Source organism: Marmota monax, unplaced genomic scaffold (assembly GCF_021218885.2).
Source record: "Marmota monax isolate L192 unplaced genomic scaffold, Marmota_monax_Labrador192_F-V1.1 WCK01_AAM20220418_F8-fsc00001, whole genome shotgun sequence".
Classification (NCBI taxonomy): domain Eukaryota; kingdom Metazoa; phylum Chordata; class Mammalia; order Rodentia; family Sciuridae; genus Marmota; species Marmota monax.
Genome location: NW_026693777.1, coordinates 59,981,877 through 59,997,181, shown reverse-complemented (window position 1 = coordinate 59,997,181; position 15,305 = coordinate 59,981,877). Strand labels below are relative to the sequence as shown.

The window sequence follows — 15,305 nt, the reverse complement described above, 5'->3', positions numbered from 1 at the left end:
GAATTAGTACACCTGGTGAACTGCTCAAATGGTAGATTCACCGCCGCTGCAGGGTTTGAAAGCCCAGCCCTAATTTTCTCAGTACTCCCATCATTTCGCAAAGTTTGAGCGGCGCGCTGAGCCGGGGTGGGCGGTCCTAGCGCCCGATGTCACTTCCGGCTCCGCGATCGCTTCCGGGTCGTCGGCCCAGCTCTGCGGTTTCTGCGGCGTCTGAAGAGGTGGTCAGCGCGGTGGGCACCTCCAGCCAGGCTTCTGGCGGCGCCGCTTCTGTGCGTTCCCCAGCTGGAAGCGCCTTGCCCGCAGGTAGTGGGTGGGCTGTGTTGGGTTAGCGCGGGAAGCCTGAGCCTCGCCCTCTGTCGCCCCCACAACAGGCTACGGTTGGTTGGGTGGTCTCCAAGGGTCATTTGGAGGGTTCTTGGTTCCCGGGGCCCGGAGCGGCTCCTTACTAACTCCGCGGCTGGTGCCAGAGAAGAGGGAGAGGCGGCTGCACGCCAGCCCCACCTCGATGCCAGCTAAACGGACCTGGGGTGGTGGTCAGCTCAGCACCCTGTTTTTAGCCGACTGAGTTAAGTCTTACAGCGTCCAGCGGCTATGGGTTTTGCTGAATTTCGAGAAGCATTCTTTAGGAGTCTCCTTACTGTGCTTCGTAGCGTGAGGTCTGCCTTCCAACTTTCCTCTTGCGAACTCTGACAAAGGAACCAATTTTAACTGGATGGTTTAGTCAAGAAGGTCTCAAACTGATTGCTCGAATTTGAAGACTTCTAATTTTCTAAACTACGAAATGAGAAGGGAGTACTAAATTTCTGTAGCTCATACCACATTTCAAGGATTTGAACACTAAGGAATTTTTAGAATCTAAGATCATTAAAACAAATAATTTAACAAATGCTTAAACACTTGATAATTGTTTTCTAGTTAATTCTCAGCCGTAAAATGGGGTGTGACACAAATTCTGTACTCATAGTTTGTAAATTTTTATCTCCTTTTGGGACTTTTTCCCTTCACACGTTATATTTACTGAAGTTTACTTTCTTTTATTTATTGAACATATATTTTATTTGGCTCCCATAATATGTCAGATACTATTCAAGATGCCCAGTTTACTTCAGTGAACAAAACAAAAATCTGTGCCCTGATGAAATTTACATACCGTTGGATGCAGAAAGTGAATATGCATTGAGTAATATTAATTTAAACTTTCAGAAGGTCATGAAAATTGAGCAAGAAAGGGTCTGAGGAAAGTTCTAGAATGCCTTTGGGAATTAGTCTTTTAAGTATGATGGTCAGTTTCGGCCTTATTGAGTAGGTGCTTTTTGAGAGAAGTCGAGGAGTTTGGAGAGAATTGGCCAAGTGTCTATGTAGGGAAGAGTATTCTAGGCAGAAAGAGCAGCCATCAAAGATGCTTTCAGGAACATACCTGTCATGCTCAAGAAATTGAAATGAAGCTATTGTTTGGAGAGGGATAAACAAGGTGGAGATGAGTAGTTGATAAAGGCTGGGAGATAATAGATAACCAAATTATTGTAAGGGCCCTTGGAAGCTGTGGGAGGTCTTTAATAGAAGAGACATGTGTGGCTGGGGTTGTGGATCAGTGGTAGAGCACTTGCCTAGCATGGGTTCGAGTTTCAGCACCACATATAAATAAAATAAAGGTCCATTTACAACTAAAATAAATATATATGTAAAAAAAAGAAAAGAGACATATTCTAACTGGTATTTTTAAAACATCATGTACCTATGAGTTAGGAGTAGAGTGCAGGGAATCAGAGATCCAAATGACTATAATAGTGGCTCAGATCAGGGTGATAATAGTGGAGATGGTAAGAAATAGTTTGATTTTTTAATGCATTTTTAAGATAAAGCTTCGTGGATTTTTGAGGATTTGGATATGGAACGTTTCACAGGTTTTGTCTTAAGACCATAAAACTAAGGAGTTATGAGATGGGAAAGACAAGTTGATGTGTTGAGTATGCACCTAAATCCACTGGCGAGAAGTTTTTATGCTGGTAGGTATGTTTGGGAATGATCAGAAGTGGTATTTAAAACCAAAAAAACAAAAGATATTACTAAGGAATAGGTGTAGATAGTAAGCAGAAATGGAAAATTGTGTCTTGTCACGTTAAAAATTCAGGGAGAAGAGGATCAACCAACAAACAAGAAGGGTAAACCAGTGAGTTAACATGACAATCCATAAACTGGTGTCCCAGAAGCCAAACAAAGGTCCTTTAATATCAAGGAGGGAGTAATCAGCTGTGTCAAATGCTCTAATCCTGTGAGGATTGAGGATTAGCAATGCCAGTGATAACCTTCACCATCTGTTTCATTAGAGTGCCAGAGGCAAAAGCCTACTGGCTATGAGCTGAGGAGAAAAGGAGAATAAAAGAAATGGGAGTTAGTGAGTACAGACAACTCTAAGGAGTTTTCCAGTAAAGGGGAAGTAGAGAAATAGAGTAACTGGCAGGGGAAGTAAGTTAGGTTTGTTTGGTTTGGGTTTTTTATTTTCCCCCAAGACAGTTTATTTGCTGATGGAAATGAACATAGAAAGGTGAGAGAAACAAAGAACAACTGAATTATTAGAACAATATTCTCAAGTGTATTAAAAGGATAGGAACTGATGCAAAAGTAAAAGGGTTGAATTTAGGTAACTAATGACAGACCAGACAGGGACACAAAGAATATAAGTGCAGATGTTGGTAGGTAGGTAGATGTGGATGTAAGAGTGTCAAAATTTTCACCACTTTAGTTTCCTTAGTAGCATGTGTGAGGCCCTTAGATAAATTTCTGATATTTGATATTAGTACTTTGACATGCCACCATTATTCACTCAAATACTTTTTAGTAATAATAAATACATTGTTCTAAGTGGTAAATAAATGGAGACAGAATAAGTATATGTATGTCAGCTTCAGTTATTGACATGATTACAAATAAAACAGTACAAGAAGGAAGGAAGGTAATTCCTTGATCACAGAAGGCCTTTCTAATTAGGTGACATTGGAACACCAATCTGAATAAGTTGTAGAAGTGAACTACGTAGATGTCTGGGAAGAAAATTCACAACCAAAAGAACAGCCAGGGCAAAGGCCTTCAAGCAAGAACTGCTTGCCTTGTCAAAGAACAGCAGGGACCAGTATGACCAGAGCAGAGTGAGAGGGGGTGAGTAGAAGAAGATAAGGCAGGAGGGTAGTGAAGGGGGCATATCATATAGGCCATGCAAACTATAGGAAGGACATGGTGGTTTTTACTGCTATTGGTGGTTTTGAATAGATGAGTGATTTAATTTGCCATTTTTAAAGTTTCAATGTGGCTGCTATGGACTTGATGATGATGGCATAGGCGGGGAGAGAAACAAAGAGACCACATATTGGACTATTGCATTAATTTTAGTAACAGTATTGTGACGTAGGGTGATAGCATTAAAGATGATAAAAGAGAGAAGTTGGCTGTAAGGTTTTTTAATTATCTTACTGGAAGACTAGGTTTACCAATTACTGAGATGGGCAAGACTACAAACAGCCAGTTTAGAAGGGTAGTATTAGGGATTTGGTTTTTGGAAAATTTAATTTGAGCCATCTACTTGACTTTTTTATTCAATTTCAAGTAGATAGTTTTATATGTGAGTTCAAGAGGAGAAATTAGCTGGAGATAGAAATGTGGGGATCATCAACAAATAGATAAATTGAAAAGCATATAGAGAACCAAGGAGTCTTAGGGCAGTTTAGTAGGTGGAATAGGGAGCTGAGGAGGAATCTGCAAAAGGAAACAAGAATTATAGTAACCAGTGAAATGGGTAGAAGAAAAGAACTCAGAGTGGTGTGCCAAAAGTCAAAGAATGTCTCAAGAAAACATAAATATCTATTATATCAAATGCTGAAAAAATATGTGACTGAAGGCTGACTATTAGTTTTGCTGAGTTTTATCTGATAACTATCTACTCCTTGAATATATATTCTCCCGTCCATTTGTAGACTGCAAGTGCTGTGAGGTCAGGGATCTTACACCTGACATGTAGTAGAAATTCAGTACTTATTGAGTCTATACTACTGCCACCCTTTTTGAGTCCCCATCCCTCATCTGTTTCTAATCCCTTGAGCCAACTTGTCTGATCTACCTAAAATGCTTCTGGGATTCTCACTGCCTGCACCACTTTTGCAAAGAAAGTCCTTGTGCCCTCTGTTTTAGCCTCATCTCCTGCTACTTGATGTTCGTGTTTATGCACTAATAATATGGGAAGGTTTATAGTTCACCACAAACCTTACTGTTTTATACTTCTGTGGCTTTTCTGTTCTCTCATTATATGATGATTTTCCTCCTTTGTTCTGCTAAAGTCTGGCTTGAATGGGGAACTTTCTGAGTCAACTCAGTCAACAGGCAACCTCCATAGTATGCTGTGTATATCTCTATCAGGGTTCTTAGTTTATACTGGATTTAACCTTTTTGTATGCCTGTTACCCTCTCTAGGGTTTAAGATTTGAGGAGTGGGAGTATGTCTTTATTCATATTTCTGTCCCTGGTTTCTATCACAGTACTATCCTCTTGGTAGGCACTCTATAATTATTGAATTTTAAGAAAGCAGGAAAATAAAGAGGCAGGCATGCAAAGGTGCACTGAAGAATGTCTAGATCAATAACTTGATTACAAGTAGAATGGATGGTACATGAAAAAGTCTAGACTTAAAAGGCCAAGTTTTGAAAGAAACCATAAAGACACATTTTAATAAATAAATATATCTATACTGTATTCAAAGGATGTGAATGTCATTTCAAAATCATAGAAAAAACTACTCCTTAAAATTCTAAAATTATAATTTGTAATTATGAGTTCTGTGGTTTTCATTTATACCTAATTATAATTAATTAAAAGAGTTCTGTGGTTTTATATTAGAATATATGAAGTAGACTATTGCATAAGTTATTTATAATGTTACAGTATGATCTTTTTAAATGATTTTATATTAAACTTTTAGGACATCAATGCAAACCTGAAGAAAAAGCAGTTTCTTCCTCATAAGCCATGGCATATCAGTTATACAGAAATACCACTTTGGGAAACAGTCTTCAGGAAAGCCTAGATGAGCTCATACAGGTGGGAGACAGAAAAGTCAATTCAGTTTCATTTAGAGCTGTAATAATTTTTGTCATATCCCTTATCCCAGGCAAAGAAATATGAGGTAAAACTTGGACTATTTAGCATGTCACTGACAGATGAACAGCCTGAAATTCCTGTTTGTTATACTGACAGTAGAACAGAAATACAATGATGAAATGGTGTGGTTGAACATATTTCAGAATATTTTGTTAAAAATTAAAATTGATGATTTTACTCCTTTTTTATTTAGAATAAAGGCTTATTCTCTCTGGTTTTAAATTTTTTTATGTAATTTAAATATCTTTTGAGATTTAAATTGGAATTTTGAATTTATATTTCAATTTTAGAAGTTTTCTTATTTAAACAACCCAACTAAAAACATATCAAATATTTCCATTTGTTTAAATATTAAATGGTCTTCAGTAAGATTTAATCTGTGTGTGTGTGTGTGTGTGTGTGTGTCAAAGTTCTATTCTGGCTTTGTAAAATTACTGCATGTTTCCTTTTCAAAATTATTTTGTCAAGATAGTGTAAAAGGCTTTGCTTCTTCATTGTCAGTTATGGTAAATGAGAATAAAGGATTCTAGTTCAGAAGCTCTGGATAGCCTTAATTAAATTTTAGGTGATAATTTGTATGTTATTTTGTCTTTAATGTTTTTCCCTACAAGGATGTATGACCTTTATTTTCTCTCAGTCTCAACAGATCACCCCACAACTTGCCCTTCAAGTTCTTCTTCAGTTTGATAAGGCTATAAATTCAGCATTGGCTCAGAGGGTCAGGAACAGAGTCAATTTCAGGGTAAGGATATTTTCCTAAATCTAGAAGCCTGCATCAAGGGATGTTTTGAGACCCCCTACATGATAATTAATCATAAGAGGAAGAGATGACTAATCAAGTTTTAGAACTTGTTTTGTTATCACTAAATTATTTTAAATCAGCTCTATACTAAGTTTATCCACTTAATGTTAGAGAGAGAGAGTTGTCTTTAGATTTTTATACCATTGTTGCACAAGTCAGCTGGATGTTTGGTACCTGCCCTGAAGAATTACTGAGATTTCAAATGCCTGCAAAAATTAAATTAAAAATTGAAGGTAAGTAGTGTAGTAATCCCTACAATTCAGTTATGTTTCTCAAACTCTGGCCTTCACCTATTTTAGGAAATTGTACAGAGTTATTCCTAGTAACTTTGTGTTGCCTCCCACCTACTCTTAGATGACTCGGCTTATAAAAACCTGAACTAATGGTAGATAACCATTTATTCTGGTAGCTTGGTCTCATTTATCATTTATACTTGCAAGAGTCATGCAAAGCTGAACAAATCCTCTATTTTGTGGTGATTTTATAATAAAATCCTGCCCATTGGAAGGCATGGTAGAACAGAAATAGTCTTACCACATTATGATATTAGTGGAGTCCTATAATATTATAATGTATAACGTTTGGTTGTTATCCTGTTATAGTTAACATATGTATATGCTTGTATTGTGTTATAGGACATAATGCTAATATAGAATTAGAATATATGAAAAAAATTTATGGGTTACCTTACATTTAAGAGAACCCCAAAGATTTGGGGGTATTTTGTCTTTGTTGATGATAGAAAAAAAATTTTGAGTTCCGGTCCAGGCATTGTTCTAGATACTGGTAATACAGAGATAAACAAGACAGAAAAGACCCATTTAACTTAAATTTTGGTAAAGAGATGAAATCTTCATTTACTTTATATTATATATAAATAAGTGTCTTATTCATCAATTTTACATGCCTAAAAACAAACTGGAATAAAAGACATATATAAAAGCATCTATGGGTCATTTTTATGTCTTTGAGACTATAAAATATATTTAACAGTAATAATTCTGGCAAAGTTAGTTTTTGTTTCTAGAACCACATGTAGAAATCTGCCTAGTTTGCCATTTGAAACCTGACCCTATATTTCTGAGTTGACCCATGTTAATCTATAAACTTTTACCCATATAGAAAATATGGTAGACAACTTATCAGAGACCATAGGATTCACAAGGACTAAATGGTGTTTTAGCTGCATTTGAGTAGATTTCTAGTTTAGATCTCTTTAGATAAATTTACAGGTAATATGATACTTATATTTCTCTTTCATGGAATTTTGTAAATTTCTCAATTTCTAAAAGATTTAAGTACTCAGTCTTTACCAGGACTTAATTTTCCTTCATGCCTTCCTTCCTTTCTTTCTCCCGCCCCCTCACTGCTACTGTTGTAACTCAGGTTTCATCATCCTATCCTTTACCCCTGCCTCCTACCTCAGATACAACAGAATTAATCTCTTTTTTTAAGTCCAGAATATTCGCAAATAACATTCTGGTTAGCTTGGTGTAGTATATAACAAAGAGAATAGGTATAATGTATTAGTAATATCTAATTTTTAAAGACACATTGCTTGATTACATTTAAGTTTTTTTATTTATGATTTTGTTGCTGGCCTAGCAAGAAGATTAAGAACCGATTAAAAGAATAATCTTATGTAGCATGTTAATTTTTTTTTTGTTATAAATCCTATATGAATTCCACATAAGTGAGATCACTGTGTAGGATGTTATAGGAAAAATAACCCTTGAGTGTGTAGTAAAAACATCAAAATATATGAACTTGAACTGGATTAATTATTCATAGAGAAAATTCACATTGATCTAGTATATATAACTAGGATTTTTAAAGAGTCATTGTGTGCATATGAGGATTATATGACCACAGATACAGGTAGTGATCACTTAAACATAGTACTGAGCTTCAAACAGCAATGAAGAGCTGGGGATAGGACTTGGGAGGCCCTGGGTTCAATCCCCCAGCACTGGAAGAAAAAAAACAATCAGCAATTATGCAAAATTAAAAGATTTAATGATCAAGAAAAGTTATCTTTTAACACAGTTTCATTTTCCCTGTTCTTTGATGTTTCTGTAATGAACATGTATTAGGTAACTTTTAAAATGTTATTTTAATTTGTGTATATATATATATATATATATATATATATATGTGTGTGTGTGTGTGTGTGTGTGTGTATTTATTAGAGATGCATTGAGGGTACAATTTGGCTGAATGACTGCTAAAATTAATATTTGACCAAAGCCAAATATTATTTGATAGATGTAATATTTTTAATATAAAGAATGAATTTAATATTTTAGTTTTTATACTATACTTGAGATTCTAAATAGATTGATTCTCAAAAACAATGAAAAAGAAAAATATTTAAAATTCTATGCAGTAAAGGTTATTTCATGTTAGGGATTCTAGTTCACCAAATTATTCTTAAAAAATTACATTATGTTACCTAATCTTATGGGTTTGTTTTTTGTTGTTGTTGTTGTGTTTTTTTGTTTTGTTTTGGCACTGGGGATTGAACACAGGAGGTGTTTAACCACTGAGCCACATCAGCAGTATTTTTTATTTTTTATTTTGAGACAAAGTCTCACTGAGTTACTGAAGGCCCTGCTGAGTTGCTGCAGATGGCTTGAACTTGGCAATCCTCCTGCCCCAGCTTTCTGAGTTGTTGGGATTATAGGCATGTATCACCGTACTTGGCTTATGTTTTAAATTTGGGGGGCTTTTGTTTGGTTTGTTTGGGGTTTTGTTTGGTTGGTACCAGTGATTGAACTCAGGGGTGATTAACCACTGAACTACATCCCAAGCCCCTTTTTTATTTTTTGAGACAGGGTCTCGCTAAGTTGTTTAGAGTCACTAAGTTGCTGAGGTGGGCTTTGAACTTATGATCCTCTTGCCTCAGCCTCCTGAGCTGCTGGGATTATAGCCATGCAGCACCACTCCTGGCTGTTGAAGTTTTTTAAAACACTTATTGGTTCAAAGGTTATCTAGCTAATATGCTAGCTTAATTGTGTTATTTTAATCTAATTATAGGAGAGCACGTAATAAAATTGTTTCACCATCAAGTTTTATAGCATTTTACTTTATCAAACCAAATGAAGTACAACTAATAGAAATTTCAACATATAATTATCTAAGTTTTTCATTCCACACTACATTTAAAATTCTGTTTATATTTGAAAATGAGTATTCATATATTAATTTTAAATCCTAGTAATATGCTTTGTTCAAGTTATTGACACAGCCAACTTAGATATATTTTGTCACATTTACTTTTTTTTTTGTACTGGGGATCAAACCAAGGGGCTCTTTACCACTGAGCTATATCCCCAGCCCTCCCTTTTATTTTTTATTTTGAGACAGGGTCTCACTAAGTTGCTTAGGGCTGGCCTGGAACTCACAATGCTCCTGTCTCAACCTCCTGAGTTGCTAGGATTATAGGTATGCACCGCCATACCCAGCAATGACTTTTACCTTATATTATGTCATAAATGATTTTCCATCCATTTCTTACCACCCCACTGAAACTGCTCTTGATGAGTTTTTTTTCATAAATTTAGTAACATACTTTGTGATAACCATTGATTATTTTGATTTGTTTTTGGTTTTTTGAAACCTATACTTCCTAGAATTTTTACTTACACTTTCTTCTATTCCCTACCCTCTTTCTTTCAGATTTCTTTGTAGTTTTCTTCCGGTCGTCACAATAATAGGTATTCCTCAGTATTATACACAACCTCCAAATACTGTCCTTGAATGATCTCATCTAGTCATGTGGCCTTAGTAAAATTGATATGCTCATGCTTCTTTACTGTCTCTTGCTGCCCCTTAATGTCCCCTTGCTGAACATCAATAAGTTAGTTTCAAACTCAGTAAGTTCCAAATTTAACTTTCCTACCAAACTGGCTTTTTCTGTGAATTGCTCAAGTCAGAAACTTGGGAATTATGTCCCTCCATCATATCCATAATTGTTGAGTTCTGTCAGTTCTACCTTTCAAAATCTCTCCATTTCTTTTGGTCCCACTTGATACTACTGTAGTAAAGCTACTTTTACCTCTCTGATTCAGCTGCCTCTAAGAGGCATTGGCTTCTAGTCTTCTAGCCTCCAGCTATATTCCCCTCAACCCTTTCTTGTCATGGCCAAAAAGATTTAATCATATGATTCTTCTTCAAGTCCTTTATTGATTGACCTCAAAGCAATGAAAAAGCAAAATTGGAATAGAGCAAAGGCTTTATTTAAGTGATCTTCATGGTCTCCTTCCCCTTAGTACCTCCTAAACCATTGTTTTCTGGAATCTCCCACCTCATTCCAAGTGTCAGTCTTCTTTCCGTTTCCCCACCTCTCCTCAGTAGCTCTTACTCATTCTTCAAGATTCAACTTACCCTCTACTTTGTGAGAGAAACTTTCTCTGCCCTGTGTCTTCCATATTCTTGAGCATCTCTGCTTTGCTCCCATCATACCCAGTAACTTACTCTTTCATAGCACTGTTACACTATATATTTGTTTTAATGATCTCCCTGCTAAACTCACTGATGGCAGGGACCAATGCTTATCATTATAATCTCAGAGCTCCAGCAGAGTGTAGTAACAGTGATTATTCAGATTTATTTAATTTCTTAACTAATTCACTCACAGCCATCACTGTGAGTGAATTGACCATTCTCACTTCATACATAACACATTTTAAATTGAATCCAGCTATTAAAAATAATACCTCAAAGAACATTTTTTTATGTTTAATGCTTTTCCTGAACTAAAGATTTTAGGAATTTAAGTGTCTTGTTTCATACTAAATTTTAATGGGTGTGCATGTCTGTATACATCAGGATTGGGTGGGGGTGATTTTTGTTTTGTTTTGTTTATGGTACTGAGCATTGAACTCAGGGGTACTTGACCACTGAACCATATCCCCAGCCTTGTTTTGTATTTTATTTAGAGACAATTGATTAGCTTCTGGCCTTTGCTGAGGCTTGCTTTGAACTCATGATTCTCCTGCCTTAGCCTCCCTAGCCACTGAGATTACAGGCATGTTTGATGTCTATTGCAGTTTGACCACACTCTATAAGAAATGTTTTTTTTTTTGTTTGTTTGTTTGTTTGTTTTTAATATTCAGGTATACCTTTACGAGACAAAAAAAACTTTGTAGAGTATCAGTTGCATAAGACAATGTTGAATTCATAGTGGCTAATACAGTGATACATATATGAGCTAAGTCACAGGATTAAAATTTATTTCGTGTCTCTAAGAAATCCTTGCTTTTGTACAAATTAGAAGAATTAATATACACAGTAAAATAGGTTTTAAAAAATATTTACCAAAAAATTCACATGGACTTTCATAATTTAGCCACATGAGGGCAGTAGAAATACAAATTTAGATTTTCATACCACTTATTTACATTTCAGGTAATTTGCAGACCTTTTTATAGTGCCAGAAATAGTCCAATTAAAATGATTTTTAACTCTTAGCAAATTTATCTAGGTTTTCCTTTCATTTACTTGTTTTTAGATAGATAGGTTTAAAATTAAGGAAAATCTTAAGCAGCTAAGCATTAAACATATTATGTTCTTAGTAGCTAAGTTCTCTTAAATTGCTTTGGAGAAAAATATGAAGGGAAAAAAATGACACTTCCCTGTGTGTTTTGTTTTAAAGGGCTCTCTAAATACATACAGATTCTGCGATAATGTGTGGACTTTTGTATTGAATGATGTTGAATTCAGAGAGGTGACAGAACTTATTAAAGTGGATAAAGTGAAAATTGTAGCCTGTGATGGTAAAAGTAAGTGTTTAATTGCTATTTGAAATCTTGTTTTTATGAGTCTTTAGACAATCTTAACATACTCAAAAAGTTTATAAAGGAAAACAGCAAACTAATCAACTCCCATTAAAGACCTGGCTTCTGTCTCAGTTAGGTTCTGGATTCCAGATCTCAGTCCTCTTACTGATTTTAGGTGTGTGTATACATTTCACATGACAGACTACTTACACAGATTAAATTTAAGGAAAAAGAAACAAATTATTAAGTTTTTCTTCTTCACTTCGTAGCAAATTTTAAGTAATTATCAGGTTTTCAAAACCACCTTTCTCTTTAAGGGTGTGTTATTTAATGTTGACAATTTGTTCTAGGATTTCTATGTTGCTAGATACCCATACACTTTGTATTTTAGAAGTGGATTATTTAAAGCACATTTAAGAACCTTGCAGCTATAATGGTAAATCCATTCCTCTTATCTGTTTATGTCTATGCAAGTAAATGTTCCACTGCAGACCTAGGTACTTGTTCTGATTCTTAAATATTTCAGAAGCTGTATATCTCTGCTCTCTGTTCTATGATTACATATTTCCTTTTTGCTAATTGTATTTTAAATATGTACATACTTATAATCATTTGTGTTTAAAGCACTTAGCTGCTCCATGTATGTATGTCAAAATATACTACTGTCATGGATATCTAAAAAGAACAAATTTTAAAAATGAAAAAAATTGCATAAACAAATATGCAAATTTTTAGAAGAATAATGTTTTCATAATCAAGGTAGGGTGTAGACTGACTAGTAAATTATATTGTCTTCTATGAATTCTCAGTCTACCAAGGAAAACTTTTGTCCATGAAATGGACATAATTTCATGATGTTTGTTAACATGTGCTTAATGTTAATCAAAAATAGGTTTTGGGGTGTTTTTTGTAATATTTTTTGTTATGTCAGTGCCCCCCAACTATTAATAAATCTCAACACTCAAAAAATAAAAAATAAAGCAGCTAACTGTTCCTGAAATTAAATAGAAAAGACTAGCACTCTCCAAAAATGGGGGCGTTTTTATTTTATTTGTGTATGTATTTGTTTTTATTTTGGTACTAGGGATATAACCCAGGAGTTTTTAACCACTGATTCACATACCCAACCCTTTTTATTTTTTTTTATTTTGAGACAGGGTCTTGCTCAATTGCTTAGAGCCTCACTAAGTTGCTGAGACTAGCCTCACACTTGCAATCCTCATGTCTCAGCCTCCCAAGTCACTGGTATTACAGGCATGTGCCACCATACTCGGTGCAAGACAGGTAGTTGAGAAGCAAAAAAAAACAGAAATGTAGAAAGTAATAGCCTCATTTCTCGGGTTATGGGTTGGGATTTTCATTTTACATACTTTAGATTTCAAAAGAAGTACCTAATCACTGAAAAGAAATGTAGAGAATCCACATAAGCACATCAAAGAAAAACATCAATAACATCACCTTCTTTTATAATAATGCATGTGTGCACTATAGATACATTTGTAAATTTAACATTTTTCACACATGTTAACTGTTCTCTTCAACCTGATATCTGATGGCTGCATAAAATTATACCTTCAGCCCTGTTTTTTAAAAATAGCCTCTGGATGTCAGAAAATCTCTGAAACTAGCAATGTTACATTGACTTGTACTGTTCAGGTTAACTAGGAATAATCATTCTAAGAACTAAGGACATAGTTGACCTCTTAATTCAGTCATCAGATAATTAAGATTTTTTGTTGCTAGGAGCAGTGTTATTGTATATTTGATATTATATATTTGATTTTTTTTCTTTTTCTGGTTTATTATCTTCTGGATCACAAGATAAATATGTTTCTACATTTCAGATAATGTGTAATTTTTCATATTTTACTTGACTATGGAATTTGGCAATTAATTTTGTAATTCCTAGGCCTTTGTCAAAAGGAGTTGATGTATACCAGCACTGCTCAGTAGAACTAATGATGAAGATGTTCTATGTCTCCATTTTCTAATAGCCCCACTTGGCTGTTGAGCATTTAAAATGTAATTGGCACAAATAAGCAGCTTCATATTTTAATTTTATTAGCTAACTTGAGTTAATTTACATGTAAATAGTCATATATAGCTAGCCAATGGCTATCCTATTGAACAGCATGAAGATAAACTAATAGAGTAACAACATAGTAAGTAACACCATAGCTTAGAACCAAAAAAGTAAAAAAGGCATCTGAGAAGAATTAATATCAAAGAATCCATGTATATAGGTATGTGTTTTGTTCACAGGCACTTCTGTCTGGTGGTCCTAAGAATGTGTTAGTCTTGCTTAAAAATGCAAGATTATTTGTTTCTTCAAACTTCAATGGATAAAAAGCAGCAAATCACCCTCATTTTATCACAGTGACTTCTGAGGAGCTTCCCTCACAGCAAAGTGTAGTAATTATCTTCAACAACAATAAAAAAGTGAGCACTTATGAGAAGCTTAGATTGTATTCCCTTTGCTGTATATCAACAGAAAATAAATATTTTTTTTTACCCAAATTAAAATATAGTTTGGCATTTACAGGTAGCTCTGTACATTTAAGTAATTAATAAAATGCTGTTCTTCAGTAATGCCAGATAAATAAGGTGCTACTATAAAGTAAGTCCATTTTATTCTTAAAGTTAGCTTTCTGAAATAAAGTTGAGTTTCTAATACAGAAACAGAGAAAAAAAAAATAGCTAGAATTTTGATCTGCTGCTCACTGGGAAGATAGAGGACCTGAAAAATATGTGGTTATATAACAGCTATGTGAACCAAATATAGTACAGCTTGCCTTTCTCTCTAGCATAAACATGGAGAGCAAAATGTTGTCTTTTTCTCTGTCTTAAAAAGAAAATTGACGTTTTCAAGGCACTTCTGTTGTCAGCTTCCCTCTTCAGCTTAGCCTCCTTCTCTTTGCCCCCAAACTACCACCACCATTAGTTCTTTTTTTTTTTTTTAAATCAGTATTCTTAAAATATTTAAATTTAAAAGTAAGTTCTTTCTTGAATTTACTCTTTCTCTCTGTTTCCTAGATACTGGCTCCAATACTACAGAATGAATAGAAAAAAAATTGACTTTTTCAGGCCATCTTCTGTTATTATTCATCATTTTTTGAAGAGAAGCAAAGAAGAGACTTTTTTTTTTTAATTTATTCTAGCATTGCATAAATGACTACACTGTACTGTACTATCAGAGAATTCCAGCAAAAAGAAGCTTATAACTATATTCTCTTACATTACCTTTATTATACAGCATGAAGAAACATACCTTTTTTTTAATGACAAATCAAAAATTGTTGCCTTCTTAAGAACATTCTTTAATAAACTCATTTTAAAACTCAATGTGAATAATTAGTGGTGGAGCTGTTTCAAATAGACATTGCGAAGTTATTAGACAAACATTTTTAAAAAGCACCATATTCCTTACAAATAACTTAGAAAATATAGTCATTTCAATAAAGTCATATTAGTTTTGTCAGTTGTAAATTTATCTGATGCATTAGCGGGGCAAAACTAAAATCTGAATGGAATTTTACTAAGAAAATCCCCTTTTTTTTTGTCTTTTCCTTTTGGTACTG

At 34.6% G+C, this 15,305-nt stretch overlaps 1 protein-coding gene across 2 annotated transcripts; it reads left to right on the top strand.

Moving 5' to 3' along the window:
- Positions 1 to 169: 169 nt before the first annotated feature.
- On the top strand, positions 170 to 15,069 carry Gtf2a2 (general transcription factor IIA subunit 2). 2 transcript variants are annotated; one of them, XM_046461392.2, is made up of 5 exons: positions 170 to 303; positions 4,967 to 5,085; positions 5,783 to 5,887; positions 11,604 to 11,730; positions 14,761 to 15,069. In XM_046461392.2, exons 2-5 carry the CDS (start codon positions 5,014 to 5,016, stop codon positions 14,784 to 14,786), a joined length of 330 nt encoding a protein of 109 aa, XP_046317348.1. In that variant the 5' UTR covers positions 170 to 303; positions 4,967 to 5,013; the 3' UTR covers positions 14,787 to 15,069. The 2 variants fall into 2 exon arrangements, with proteins under 2 accessions (XP_046317348.1, XP_046317349.1); XM_046461393.2 differs by having other exon boundaries at positions 171 to 269.
- The last annotated feature ends 236 nt before the right edge of the window (positions 15,070 to 15,305 follow it).